The sequence below is a fragment of the Macrobrachium rosenbergii genome, chromosome 54, assembly GCF_040412425.1.
Source record: "Macrobrachium rosenbergii isolate ZJJX-2024 chromosome 54, ASM4041242v1, whole genome shotgun sequence".
NCBI lineage: Eukaryota > Metazoa > Arthropoda > Malacostraca > Decapoda > Palaemonidae > Macrobrachium > Macrobrachium rosenbergii.
Genome location: NC_089794.1, coordinates 25,402,048 through 25,417,579, shown reverse-complemented (window position 1 = coordinate 25,417,579; position 15,532 = coordinate 25,402,048). Strand labels below are relative to the sequence as shown.

The 15,532-nt window shown below is 33.5% G+C and overlaps 1 protein-coding gene across 1 annotated transcript in view; it reads left to right on the top strand.

Moving 5' to 3' along the window:
* The window catches only part of LOC136834614 (sialin-like), a 114,136-nt gene extending 99,275 nt beyond the window's left edge, over positions 1–14,861 (top strand). The window contains 1 exon segment of the mRNA XM_067097193.1: positions 14,670–14,861. Within this exon segment, the coding sequence (XP_066953294.1) occupies positions 14,670–14,861 (192 nt within the window).
* The last annotated feature ends 671 nt before the right edge of the window (positions 14,862–15,532 follow it).

Below are 15,532 nucleotides of genomic sequence, written 5' to 3'. Positions count from 1 at the left end.
ATATATATATATATATATGAATAAGTAAATATCACAAAAGATGTTTTTATATGGAGATATAAGCAATATTTCTAATATATATATATGATACATAAATAGTTCCTCTTCAAGAAGCATTAATCATATGCCCTAAAAATATCTACAATCATACATAAAAGATATTTTTTCATCTGAACAACCGCAGAAAATGGAAGCACTCATCCGAATGATGATGCTCATTCACCTTTGTTATTTCAAACCACAAACATGTTATGACATAAATAACTAATACCGAGGAAATATCGTTCTTAAGAGGATATAAAAAGCATTAATCATTTTCTTGCTTGACGAAGAGAATGAAAAACCATGGAATCTATAATCATACATAACTATCATAGAGGAAATCCCGTTACACATCATCTGAAACAACCATCACAACGTTTTTGAAAAATGGAAATACATTATCCGAATGATGATATCTTCTTCTTCTTCTTTTTTATTATTATTATTATTTCAAATTAACAAACATTTTGGAATTTATCTTATATAGTGTCTTTTCTATCCTCCTTTGATTGCTTTTCAGGCTAATATTAGTCAGTAAAACGATATTCATGAGGAAATATCGTTGCGAATATAAGAGGATTACAAAAATCAGCATCGTCAAAATACTCCGTCGAACATTTTCGTTGGTCATCCTCTGACGTGGTTGCAGGAGTCTGAAGAAAATCGGGTTGGTATTTATGGAATCGGTGCTGAATTAGAACTCAGACATGCCCTCAGACTTCATCCAAGTTCTGTTTTGTCTTGCGTGCGAGCGGCGTTGTCTGAGGATGAAGAGAAGAATTGATCCTCGGATGCCGAAATTTGCTGTACTGGGGGCCGGTTAGCCGTGGGGAGGAGAAAGGTCTCTTGCGTAATGTTGAGTGTTGGTTTCTCCTTCCCAATGTGCAAATCAGAGAACGGCGGTGGTCACAATCATTGATGTTTGATTATGTCTTTTCTTGCTATCCTCTATTTATTGTAAATATCATTGGGCGTGGCAGGAAATCCTTTTATGGTGGTCATACCGATGTGGTCGGACGGGGCATATCTTGGTTTTCTTCAAGGGGTCCTTCTTCTTCTTCTTTATTCTTTATTAGATGACCAGATTATGTTTATTATCAACAGGGCTATTATTATTGATTAGGGCGCGTTCGTCTTCTTTATATTTATTATTTTTAGAAGATTATGCGTTAGGGGCATTGAGGTTTACGGTACCATCTATCGATGTTCGCCTTGATAGATTCTTCTATATCCCGGTTTGGGTGCCCATTGTCGACGAGGGTTTGGGCTACACGTTCCATTTCTCCGTTTCGTTCCAGCTAATGACGTCTTATTGATTATTATTATTATTATTATTACATTATTATTATTCGTGTATTATTATTATTATTATCCAATCAAAAAGCGAGACTTTCTTTCTTCAATTAATTATTATTATTATTATTATCATTATTGTAATTATTATTATTATTATTATTATTATTATTATTATTATTATTATTATTATTATTATTATTATTATTATTATTATTAGCCAATCAAAAAGCGAGACTTTTCCTGAGCTAATCAAAATCTGGCAAGCATCCTGCTCCTGACGACCATTCAGTATTATTATTATTATTATTATTATTATTATTATTATTATTATTATTATTATTATTATTATTATTATTATTATCATAATTGAGCATGCTTGCAAAGCTGTAATAAATTAGACAAGCTTAAAACAAGTACGAACCATTTCATCAACTATTCCTTCTACGATAGAATTAACACGTGTTGTACATAACTGTTCCTGTGTTTCCAACTGAGTGGGTTTGCCTTAATTTCAACTCAACTCTTTTAGCAATGAAAAAAAGGTTACGGATTATGTCGCTTTGTCTGAGGGAATCTGCTTTCCATGCAGTCATGGAAAGACTGTGATGCAATATGTTGCAACAAGTCTCGTGGTTACGTTTCCTGGAACGTAATTAAATTGTCAATAAAATATCTTCTCGTGCCTGAAGTGTTTTCCTCTGATTTTGGGAGGGAATCAGATACATCATCAGCTAATTAATTCAACAAGATAATATGCTGTTGTTAGGAGTTTAGTAACTAAAACATTTGACAATGAGAGAGAGAGAGAGAGAGAGAGAGAGAGAGAGAGAGAGAATTAACTCATTATTTTCTTTTTACAAGCTAAAAGAGAGAGAGAGAGTAAGAGAGACCACTGAGCTGATTAACAGAGAGAATTAACTCATTATTTTAAGAATGATTTTACATTTGGTTACTTAGCAACGGGCTAAGCTAAAAATCGTTATCACCAGAAATAAATTCCTCTAACTCTTCATCAGCCGGCCGCGGAAGAAGCCCAGAATGGCAGTCTGAGAGAGAGAGGCTATTTCAGAGAGAGAGAGAGAGAGAGAGAGAGAGAGAGAAGGAATTAACTTATTATTATTTCCTTACAAGCTAAAACGTTCATTTCAGACGAGAGAGAGAGAGAGGGGGGAGGGGGGGGGTAAACTCATATGAATCCTAATGCCAAAATTACAAAGGACCTTGTTAGCTATCATTTATACAGGAAAATCTGTTCTAATTAAGATAACAACCACCTTTTTTTATATTCCAGTACCCTACAATTTCAGTCAGATGAATAATTACCCAAAATTATGTAGAATTATATGTATGAATGATTATATTTAGCTGTATAATCCACAACGCATGTTCATTATGAAATTCACCAGTGATATGTACAAGTAAAACATGCGCCGAAGTTTCTTCGGCGCAATCGAGTTTTCTGAACAGCATATAATCAAGGCCACCGAAAATAGATCTATCTTTAGGGGGTCTCGGTATAATGCTGTATGAGCCGCGGCCCATGAAACTTTAGCCAAGACCTGGTGGTGGCCTGTCCTATATCACTACCAGGAGCACGATTATGGCTAACTTTAAACTTAAATAAAATAAAAACTGCTGAGGTTAGAGGGCTGTAATTTGGTATGTTAGATGATTAGAGGATGGATGATCAACATACCAATTTGCAGCCCTCTAGCCTCAGTAGTTTTTAAGATCTGGGGCGGAGAGAAAAAGTGCGGACGGACAGACCAAACTGGCACAATACAGCAGTTTTCTTTTCAGAAAACTAAAAAAAAAAAAAAAAAAAAATCTTTCACCAGTATCCAATTCTGGTATTTTTCTCCAGCAGAGGAAAGGTGCAAAGGAAATAAAATAATAAATGACCGAAAGAAAGGGCTTGGACGATTGAGCGAATAAATATTGAAATATTTCAGGCGAGACGAAGAAGAACCGTTTCCGCTTCGAGAATATCGGAAAATGAAAACAGTGAACTGAAAACACGGAAGAATATAAGTGAAAATGAGAATCCGATTGTCTCTTCTAGTAAGAATTCTTTGGTGTATATATGTATGCATGTGTGTGTATATGTACGTACGTGCATGTACGTATATATATATATATATATATATATATATATATATATATATATATATATATATATATATATATATATATATATATATATATATATATATATATATATGTATATATATATATATATATATATATATATATATATATATATATATATATATATATATATATATATATATATAATCTTCATAAGTTCCTTACACTTATTTCTTTATTTCTCACCATTACCATTTATCAGCGTCCGTTCACTCCATTCTATTCCATAAAACCTGGTTTTATTATAAAACAAATTCAATTTTCATTCCATTCCTTTACTATGATCCCACATATTCCCACGATAACCAGTCAGCAGCTTTTGACTCTCATCAATTTCGATATTTGCAGATATTTCATCTGGTATCAAGATATATTCCCTGATGTTTGCTTTCCAGAGAATAGAATATTTCCCCCTCTGGGTTCCATATACCAATATTCACTATATTTTCCTTTTTTTTTTGGACGGGGGGCGACTTTCCCCTTTCACCCCCTGGTTCCGACCACACTCTCATTCCTCTGCTTTCTCTCCCCTGCCACTTTCTCTCTTTCGAAAGCGTGCAATATGTATTTTCCATTATTCCTTTCATTTCTTCTTTTTTTCTTCTTTGTTCATTGACCTCGAAAAGATTACTGTATGAATGCTTTGGGTTGTTTTATATGTTAACTTTTTTTTTTTTTTTTCTCTCTCTCTCTCTCTCTCTCTCTCTCTCTCTCTCTCTCTCTCTCTCTCTCTCTCTTTCTGAATGATAGGTTCACTTATACAGCCTCTAGTATCGCTATTTGTCGCTCAGTATATTATGAAGATATATATATATATATATATATATATATTATATATATATATATATATATATATATATATATATATATATATATATATATATATATATATATATATATATATATATATATATATATATATATATATACATATATATATATATGCATACATACATACATATTCACAAATCCATATCTCTGATATTAATTATCGATTCCTATAATATCCTACTCTTGAAACTGCATCAGTTGTTTCTGGATATTCAAATGAATTTTCAAATGGATTCCATGGAATTGTAGTGATTTTGGGTGTTTAGTGTGTGTTCAACATCATCATCCAAAAAGCCTACATCCTGTTTACCAGCCAATAAACCAATCTGTTTTTGTCTCCACCAAAATACATACCTGCAAAGGGTACTTAAAACATAGTGTTTGTATGGGTAAGTTAGCTATCATGGTAAAGCCCATAATCTATTAAAAAATAAGGCATCGTTTGATGTTCGCCTGCTTAATAACATATTGACGCTTTATCAGTCATGGAGAGGTATTAAAAATCTCTTTGAACCATTTGGGAAGGTTGACAATTGTTGAGGATTGTGGAATATTGGCTACGTAGACAAAAGGTGCTTAAAACGAAAGGTCAGATGAATATATGACTCACTTTCTCCCTCACTTTCTCTGTCACATTCTCTTGAAAACACAATCGAATGTTTCCATTCCTGATTTGGGTGAAGAAGAGATTGCCAGTTAGGAGAGAGGGCACAGGACGAACGGTTTGTTATAAAATTATATATATATATATATATATATATATATATATATATATATATATATATATATATATATATATATATATATATATATATATATATATATGTATGTATATATATGTGTGCACTTACGTATGTATTTTGTATGTATACACGCACGTACATATATATACACCAAAGAATCCCTACTAGAAAAGACGTCCTGATTCTCATTTACTTTTTCCTTCCGTGTTTTCAATTTTCTGTTTTCAGTTTTCGATATTCCGGAAGCGGAAACGCTTCTTCTCCTTCGTCTCGCCTGGAATATTTCAATACTTACCGGCAAAATCCTCACCACCATTTCTTTCGATCATTTATCATTTGATTTCCTTTTGTACGTCTCCTCTGGTGGAGAAGAATACCAGAATTGGAAACTGGTGAAAAATTATTTTTTTATTACTTTTTTTTATTTTTTACTATTTTTTTTCTTTAGTTCCGGGTTCGGTTATAAAACTTAATCTTTTACAGCGTCTACTTTAGGTAGTTCCGCGTCCCATAATCCCTTTAAAACCTTTGTGCTAAGGTCCTCGTCCTTGCCTAATATGTTCCCTATAGAAGTAATATCTTAAGATTAGACTGATTGTTTTCAAAATTAACTATGAAACTGAGTAAGAACACTCAGAGACCAGCTAACATAATTATAAAAGGCTGTGAGTTGAGAATTTTGTAAGAAAATTAAGATAAATTAAACGTGAAATGAATTGTTTTTTAAACTAAATGGTTATTGAGTGAGAAAACTCACAAACAGCAGACGTATGTCATGTACAATCACAATTAAGAAAGGCTGTTTACTGAAGAGAGATGACTTCTGCAATGGGCTAGTTAGTTCTACTTCATTTACACACACACACACACACCTATATATATATATATATATATATGTGTGTGTGTATATATATATATATATATATATATATATATATATATATATATATATATATATATATATATATATATATATATATATATATCTATATATATATATATATATATATATATATATATATATATATATATATATATATATATGTATGGATGTATATATTTATATATATATATATATATATATATATATATATATATTATATATATATATATATATTCGAATGTATGTACACTTGTGTGTGTGTGTGTGTGAGAGAGAGAGAGAGAGAGAGAGAGAGAGAGAGAGAGAGAGAGAGAGAGAGAGAGAGTGCAACTAGGAGGGTAAAAAAATGGAAACAGCAAAGTAGGTAAAATAATGAATTAATTATTCCTGCAAGGGACTAAACACAAAATAAATGGAGGTGAAAGGTAATTACGGTCGCTTGGGGAAACGGTAATTATTTACGCTGAATTAAGCCTGAATTACTTTTTTAGGATAGGATAAGAAGAGAGAGAGAGAGAGAGAGAGAGAGAGAGAGAGAGAGAGAGAGAGAGAGAGAGAGAGAGAGAGAGGGCATGAATGTATTTCGCGTGTGAGTGTGTGTATTTATGTAATTTAAAAATATAATAAGTATATATATATATATATATATATATATATATATATATATATATATATATATATATATATATATATATATATATATATATATATACATCATATACATTTATATTTTATTTTCATTTATATTTTTGAGGATTTAAATAAGTTGTATGTTTTTGTGCAAAATCTAAATTCAACTCTTTCTTCCCATTAAGAAAAAATGATCGATAATATATTGCTCACATTCTTTCATAAAAAAATAAAAAAAAAAGACTTGTTTATTTTTATGAATTTTACATTTAATGTACTTTTATTTGTAAATAAGAGAAGGGTTTTAATCTTAACTCATATCCTGTAGCTTTGAAAATTACAAAAATATTACAGCACATTTCAAACTATCGTATTTTAGGATTCTGTCAATTAAAGATCATCTCTGTCTGTCATCCAGACCAACTTCAAAAGTTCACGGAATATGAGATTAGCCGGATGGGAATGGATTGAATTAAGTTTTCCTTTTACTTTTTTGTTCTATTGAACATTCTTCAGCCTAACGCGTTCCGTCCTCGGGGATATTTCTTTCTCTCTTTTTTTTTCAGGTTCTCTCTCTCTCTCTCTCTCTCTCTCTCTCTCTCTCTCTTTGCCCTTTATTTATCCTTCTCTGTTTCTCTCTTCCTCTCTGTCTCTCTCTCTCTCTGCCTGTCTGTCTGTCTGTCTGTCTCTCTCTCTCTCTCTCTATCTGCTCTTTATTTATTTCTCTCCGCCTCACTCTCCCTCTCTCCTTTCTCTTTCTCACACGCTCCTCTCTCTCTCTCTCTCTCTCTCTCTCTCTCTCTCTCTCTCTCTCTCTCTCTCTCTCTCTCGTTACCTAACGAGTTGCTATTTCAGATTCAGAAAAGACTAAAGATTCTTGACAACACAAAAGCTGTTTTCCCGAAACGTTAAAATATCCGCCGGTTTTTTTATTTTTTTTTTCTCGTTGAAAGAAAAGTTACGGAGCTTTAGCGAGAGACCGAGAGCAGTCAGTTCATGGTACTCTGACAAAAAGGAAAGACTTTTAAAAGTAAAAAATCTAAAAAAAAAGACTTTGAAAAGTCAGAAACACGTCAGGTTAATTGATCTGTTTATTGCGGGAGTTCATGATAGCTGCCCATTACAGATCAGTTTGACTTTCTACTTCTTATCACTGTGTCTTATGATGGAATGCTGTTTGCAATGTTTATTTGTAATGTTATTTATTTCTATTTCAGAAGATATATATATATATATATATATATATATATATATATATATATATATATATATATATATATATATATATATATATATATAAATATATATATATATATATATATATATATATATATATATATATATATATATATATATATATATATATATAAATATATAATATATATATATATATATATATATATATATATATATACTATATAATATATATATATATATAATATATATATATATATATATATATATATATATATATATATATATATATATATATATATATATATACATATCAATGTTTCTTCACGAAAACACACAAATGTATAAAATTTAATAATCGAGCCTAAATGTATATGCATAATAGTCGTATTCATACGAATATAATTTGGTATTAAACTGAATTCAAAACATACACTCATATACATACTCGCCTTCCACTGTGTACGTAAATAGGTGTATTGCTTGAAAAACAATTATACAATTGACAAAGGAAAGGAATAATAATAATAATAATAATAATAATAATAATAATAATAATAATAATAATAATAATAATAATAATAATAATAATGTTGTTTGTTTTAAATTTCCTTTCGTGAAATTGCCCAAAATTTCTACCAAAAAAAATTCACGTTTCACCCGAAAGAGCATAAAATCTCTTCGTTAACTAAACCTTATTTTCTTTTATTTTTTATTCTTTCCATTACATCAAAGGAATAAAAAATGATTATACATTATGCAATTGATTATCTCCTTCAGCAAAAAAAAAATGAAAGAGTGAAAAAAGTTTTAATTCAAGCGAGGAAAAATACAGCTTTTTCGCTAATGAGAGAATTGATGATGGAATTAATTTCTATGACATTCAATACGATTGGGGAAAAAGGAGGTATATATATATATATATATATTTTAAACTCGTATTACAAAGGCCAGACATTCTCTATATTTAGGAATTTAATGGATGGATAGTAATATTTATTTCTCTTTTTATGAAATCGTTGGAGCTGTTAATTGGACGTTCTTATTTATGCAATAGGATTTTGGTGTTATAATTAAATTTCCATCCCTTTTTAAGGGGAAAAATAGATTAAACTAAAGGAGAACAGGAAGTTAATTTTTGTTCATTTATTCTTTTTTTTATTTATTGGTATTTTTAAACCGTGGAACAGCTAATTAGATGCACTTACTTATGTAGTGTCACAAGAGAATAGAAGGGACTTTGAATACGCAAGCTTCGATTTTTATTGAAAGAAAAAGATTTGGTTAAACCAAGGAACAAGTAAAAAATGCGCCGAAGTTTCTTCAGCGCAATCGAGTTTTATGTCCAGCGTATAGTCAAGGCCACCCAAAACAGCTCTATCTTTCTGTGGTCTCGGTATAATGCTGTATGAGCAGCGGCCCATGAAACTTTAACCACTGCCCGGTGGTGGCCTATCCTATATCGTTGCTAAAAGCACGATTATGGCTAAATTTAACCTTCAACAAAATAAAAACTACTGAGGCTAGAGGGCTGCAAATTGGTATGTTGATCATCCGCCCTCCTGTCATCAAACATACCAAATTGCAGCCCTCTAGCCTCAGTAGTTTTTATTTTATTTAAGGTTAAAGTTAGTCATAATCGTGCTTCTGGCAACAATAAAAGTTTCATGGATCGCGGCCCATACAATATTATACCGAGACCCCTGAAACACACATCTATTTGCTGTGGCCTTGATTATACATTGTAGTGGTTGTACAGAAAACTCGATTGCGCCGAAGAAACTTCGGCGCATTATTTGTTTTTTTTTTTAACATTTGATGGATACGTTGAAGCAAAGATAAGATTTAACATCAAGACTTTATTTAGAATGTCCTACGGAACCTCTTTTAAATCAAGTAACACCGTGAGACGAGTAGGCTCTCTCTCTCTCTCTCTCTCTCTCTCTCTCTCTCTCTCTCTCTCTCTCTCTCTCTCTCTCACTTGATGTTTGTATGATAAATAAAAACCCGTCAAGCAAACCAAGTGATTTATTTTCGGATTATGTCGACATCTCTCTCTCTCTCTCTCTCTCTCTCTCTCTCTCTCTCTCTCTCTCTCTCTCTTCACTTGCCATGACATTTGTATGTTAAAAATCCGCCAAGCGAACCAAGTGATCCCTTTTTGTACTGTGTAGGCACATCTCTCTCTCTCTCTCTCTCTCTCTCTCTCTCTCTCTCTCTCTCTCTCTGCCATGACAGTTGTATGTTAAAAATCCGCCAAACGAACCAAGTTATTCCTTTTTCGTGCTGCGAGCACATCTTTTCACAATTCTCTCTCTCTCTCTCTCTCTCTCTCTCTCTCTCTCTCTCTCTCTCTCTCTCTCTCTCTCTCTCTCTCTCACCCACTCCCTCGCCCCACCCAGCCATGAAAATTTTGACTCCATCCTCTCTCCCAAAAGCCTTTTCTACTTTTCACACTCGAATTGTTTCCAAAAGCCTTGGAGTCCCACTGCGGTATGTTTTGGCTGAAGAATTCTTTTTTGAATTATATGATATCTCAGACTTTTCTATTTGAGATATTCATGTATTTACATAAGTCTTTATATACCTTATTCCCAGATTTGAACCGAATCCCAGGTGTTTGTTTAAGTGAACCCCAGTAATGTTCTATCAGTAAACTCTAAAAAAAAAAAAATATATATATATATATATATATATATATATATATATATATATATATATATATATATATATATATATATATATAAAACTAGTAAAAAATGCGCCGAAGTTTTTTCGGCGCAATCGAGTTTCCTGTACAGCTGCTGCAGCGCATAATTAAGGCCACCGAAAATAGATCTATCTTTCGGTGGTCTCGGTATAATGCTGTATGATCCGCGGCCCATGAAACTTTAACCATGGCCCGGTGGTGGCCTATCCTATATCGTTGCCAAAAGCACGATTATGGCTAACTTTAACCTTAAATAAGATAAAAACTACAGAGGCTAGAGGGCTGCAATTTCGTATGTTTGAAGATTGGAAGGTGGATGATCAACATGCCAATTTGCAGCCCTCTAGCCTCAGCAGTTTTTAAGAGCTGAGGGCGAACAGAAAAAGTGAGGAAAGAATGAAGTGCGAACGGACAGGCAAAGCCGGCACAATAGTTTTCTTTTACAGTAAACTAAAAACTCTTTTCATAGAATCTGCAAAAAATTCAGTTCCATGAATCTACAAAGTTTTCACTCCAGTAAGTTCCAAGGTTGTTGGTTCAGTTATTCATAAAACTACAAAATTTAGGGAATACTAAAATTAAACATTTTAGTGCGTGCTTTGTCTCGTGGGCCAGGGAGTGAATAACGTCCTTACTTCCATACAGTTTCTATAAGGTCAGAAAAATTATGTGTTATCAATTTTATATAAATAGTTATAAGATACTGAAATTTTTCGCACCTGAAGTGTGGTCAATAATAATGGAATATGCATATTTTTTTATTCCCTCTATCTCTCTATCTCTCTCTCTCTCTCTCTCTCTCTCTCTCTCTCTCTCTCTCTCTCTTGCCAGACTAATAAGAACTTAAATTCTCTCTCTCTCTCTCTCTCTCTCCCCTTGCCAGGCTAACAAGAAATTTTTTGTCAGATTTAATTTCATATTTGTCTGGCAAGAGAGAGAGAGAGAGAGAGAGAGAGAGAGAGAGAGAGAGAGAGAGAGGAATATATATGACTTTCCCATGCTAACTAACCACTGTTCATATAAACACTTCATCTCTCTCTCTCTCTCTCTCTCTCTCTCTCTTGCCAGGCTAACAAGAATTATTGTGTCACAGATTTAATTTCTTATTAGTCTGACATGAGAGAGAGAGAGAGAGAGAGAGAGAGAGAGAGAGAGAGAGAGAGAGAGAGAGAGAGAGAGAGAATATAAGCACGTAAAGACTGCGAGGTATTACAAATAATTAACCTTAGATAATTATATAAGTATTATATATTGTCAATATATCGATAACTAGGGGCTTAGTACCTTCGGTGCACCTCATGTGGTGCACTGTAGGCATTACTTAAGGTTCTTCGCAGAGTGCCTTCCTTAGGTCCCTAGCTGCAACCCCTTTCATTTCTTTCACTGTACCTCCATTCATATTCTCTCTTCCACCTTACTTTCCACCCTCTCCTGACAATTGATTCATAGTGCAACTGCTTTGAGGTTTTCCTCCTGTTACACCTCTCTAACCTTTTACTGTCAATTTCCTTCTCAGCGCTGAATGACCTCACGGGTCCCAATTCAATATATTGATAACTGGAAACTTCGTAATTTTGCTCTGTGAAACTGAAGTTTTGAAATTCCTGAACAAAACTAAAATAAAAAATGGAAGGTATTCTCTATCTTTTAGAAGCAGGTTTAGCTTGATGAATACAGCAACAGACAGACAAATAAATTGACAGAGAGACGGAGAATATTCAAGCTTGGGTGATAGCAACATTCCATGTTGGAATCAGTCTTTATAAATGTTGCACGCAAGCACTCCTCCTGACCTACTCAACCTCTGCAACATTGATGAAGATACCTGGAATTTGTGTCAGGTGGGGCATGGTTGATTACCTACTGCAAAGTTTATATATGTCCTTCAATTCACCGCAGTAAACGCCCTTAATCGTCTGAACGCTTACCTCTACGAAGCTCTGAATAAAGATAATATCACCGGGTTGTCAAAAACTATTATTTTGTGTATAAAACGAACTTTATGGTTACTTAGAAAATATTATTCATTGACAGTATTCGACACAAATGGTCTAACAAGAAATGCGCCGAGTTTTCTGTACAGCCGCTACAGCATGTAATCCAGGCCGCCGAAAATGGAGCTATCTTTCGGTGGTCTCGCCGTGGTTAAAGTTTCATGGGCGAGCCGCGGCCCATGAAACTTTAACCACGGCCCAGTGGTGGCCTATCCTATATCGTTGCCAGAAGCACGATTACCGCTAACTTTAATCTTAAATAAAATTAAAACTAATGAAGCTAGAGGGCTGCAATTTGGTGTGTTTGATGGCTGGGGGGTGGGTGATCAACATACCAATTTGCAGCCCTGTAGCCTCAGCAGTTTTTAAGATATGAGGGCGGACGGAAGAAGTGCGGACTGGAAAAAGTGCGGACGGACAGACAAAGCCGGCACAATAGTTTTCTTTTACAGAAAACTAAAACCATTATTTTGTGTATAAAAAAAGCCCCTATGGTTAGTTAAGAAAGATTCATTGCTAGCATACACAATGAGCGGATAACAATTATTCCTTAAGATACTGCAGTGAGTTTCTAATATTTTTTTAAAGTTCTCTCCATCCTATTATTACACAGTTATAATAACTTCTCTCCATCCTATTACGTAGCTATAATAACCATCTTTAACCTTTATGCTCTACAAAACTCTTAATAAAGGTAATATCACCTGATTCTTCAAACCTGTTATTTTGTCAAATAAAAAATAAATTTATGGCTAGATAATGAGATTCACTGACACTTCACGCCAAGTGGATAACTATTCCTCGAAATGTTGCAATATGCGTTTAATGTTTCTACAATGTTTTCCATCCCATTACACAGCTACGACAATCATTTCAATCGTCCAGTGATTCTCAAACTGGGTGCCCCAGACAGTGCCTAGGGGTGCCACAAGATTGTCATGAATTTTTTCTTGGGTAGATCATGTCAATGAACTTTTGTAAAAAAAAAAAGTTGCATAAGTCTTCATATAATTATTATCAGTGTGTCTAATTAAGTTTATCTAATTCTTCTGCTGTACAGTATATTTCTGTATGTATAGTGTGCTGATTTTGGTTTACAGATAATAATTTTATCCATTGAATATTTCTGTATGTATAGGGTTGTGCGGTGCTGTCACTTAGGTGCCAATAAAAAGATTAAACATTTTGCAATAGAATTGTAAACATACAGCGCTGGCTGTTTAATGTATCGATGAGAGAGATATGGAAACTCTGGGGAAAGCAGGAAACACAAATGTAGAAGTTTGAGATAAGAGAGAAGTTCCTAATGAAAGTGCAATAAGTTCTACTTGTTTACAAGAGAATGATGACTGGGAATAATTTTAACAAAATTATCATGGAAGTGTGTGTATATATATATATATATATATATATATATATATATATATATATATATATATATATATATATATATATATATATATATATATATATATATATATATATATATGATATATATATGATTCATATACAATCAGAAAGCTACAAACGTCCTTTAATTCAGCCGGAAATAATATATTTTCATATATGTTTCCAATAACTCAAATCTCAAAGTAACTCAATCTAACGCAGTCGGCCACAAGAGGTTGTTATTTCCATCAACTCACCCGTCTGACATGTTGACCGTGTAGTGCGTTTTAGTTACATTACACCGTGATTATAACTGGTTTGCCAGTTGAATAGTATAAAGGAGCAAGACTCTCTCTCTCTCTCTCGATGGAAGAGGAATCAGGACTACAGTCTAACTCTCTCTCTCTCTCTCTCTCGTCCGTCTCTCTCTCTCTCTCTCTCTCTCCTTGGTTTGAAGTAACATCAAAAGAATGTTCATTTTGTCATCTCTCATGTACTACCATTATCCGGCAATTGATCTTTTTCAAATATAGTATCGTTTAAATGAATATTATTATCAAACTTGTGTGTGACAATTTTGTTACATTGTGTTGAATAGTATGTGTGTGTGTGTGTCCTTTGTTTGAAGTAACATCAAAAGAATGTTATTTGTCATTCCTTCTACCATTAGAATTGATCTTTTTCAAATATAGTATCGTACACACATCAACTTGTTTTGTGTGAAACATTACAACAAGCCTTTCAAATGATTATCTTCTCTAAAGTTTTCAATCCTTTACCTGTATTCTCTTCATTCCCACTTTGTTCAGGAAAGAGATCTTGTCTCGGAGGCCATTCTCATGAAATTAGAACCTCCTTCCTTCGACTTAAGACCTCGTAAATACTCGGTGCCGACGCGAAAACTTTTGTTTGTGTCTTTGCGACGAAAGAATTCGTGGAAGTCTTTCTCCTCTAGATCACTGTTCGGAGTCTTTCTGCAGTTCCTTGACCAGTTTCAGTAGAGAATGGAAGCCTGAGGTAAAAAAAAAAAAAAACTACTTTATTCTGTCCGAATTTTTTTTTTGTCCGCCATCAGATCTTAAAAATTACTGAGGCTAGAAGTTAAAAAGTTAAGTATACCTTAGTTTTACCAGACCACTGAGCTGATTAACAGCTCTCCTAGGGCTGGCCCGAAGGATTAGACTTATTTTGCCTGGCTAAGAACCAACTGGTTACTTAGCAACCTACAGCTTATTGTGGAATCCGAACCACATTATAGCGAGGAATGAATTTCTATCACCAGAAATAAACTCCTCTAACTCTTCATCAGCCCCCAACTGCTCTCCATCCACCATCCTCTGCCACAAGTTCTTCGCCATCACCAGCCTGGGATTTTCTCTCTCTGTTTTCAATAACAGCCTGATTCAGCTGGTGGGTCTCCATTTGTTTATTAATGGCACTGACAGAGGGAAGCCCGCCATAGCGTATTATAAGCTGTAACGGCTGTACAGAAAACTTGATTGCGCCGAAGAAACTACGGCGCATCTTCCACTTGTTTTTTTTATATCTGATTTAATTGATGTAGATTGACCAAAAGTGTGGCTTCGAATTGCATTTATAAAATGGACTGATGACTACAGTGATATTAACCTTTCAAAGTAACACGAGGAATTTTTCTTCAATATTTTCTCAG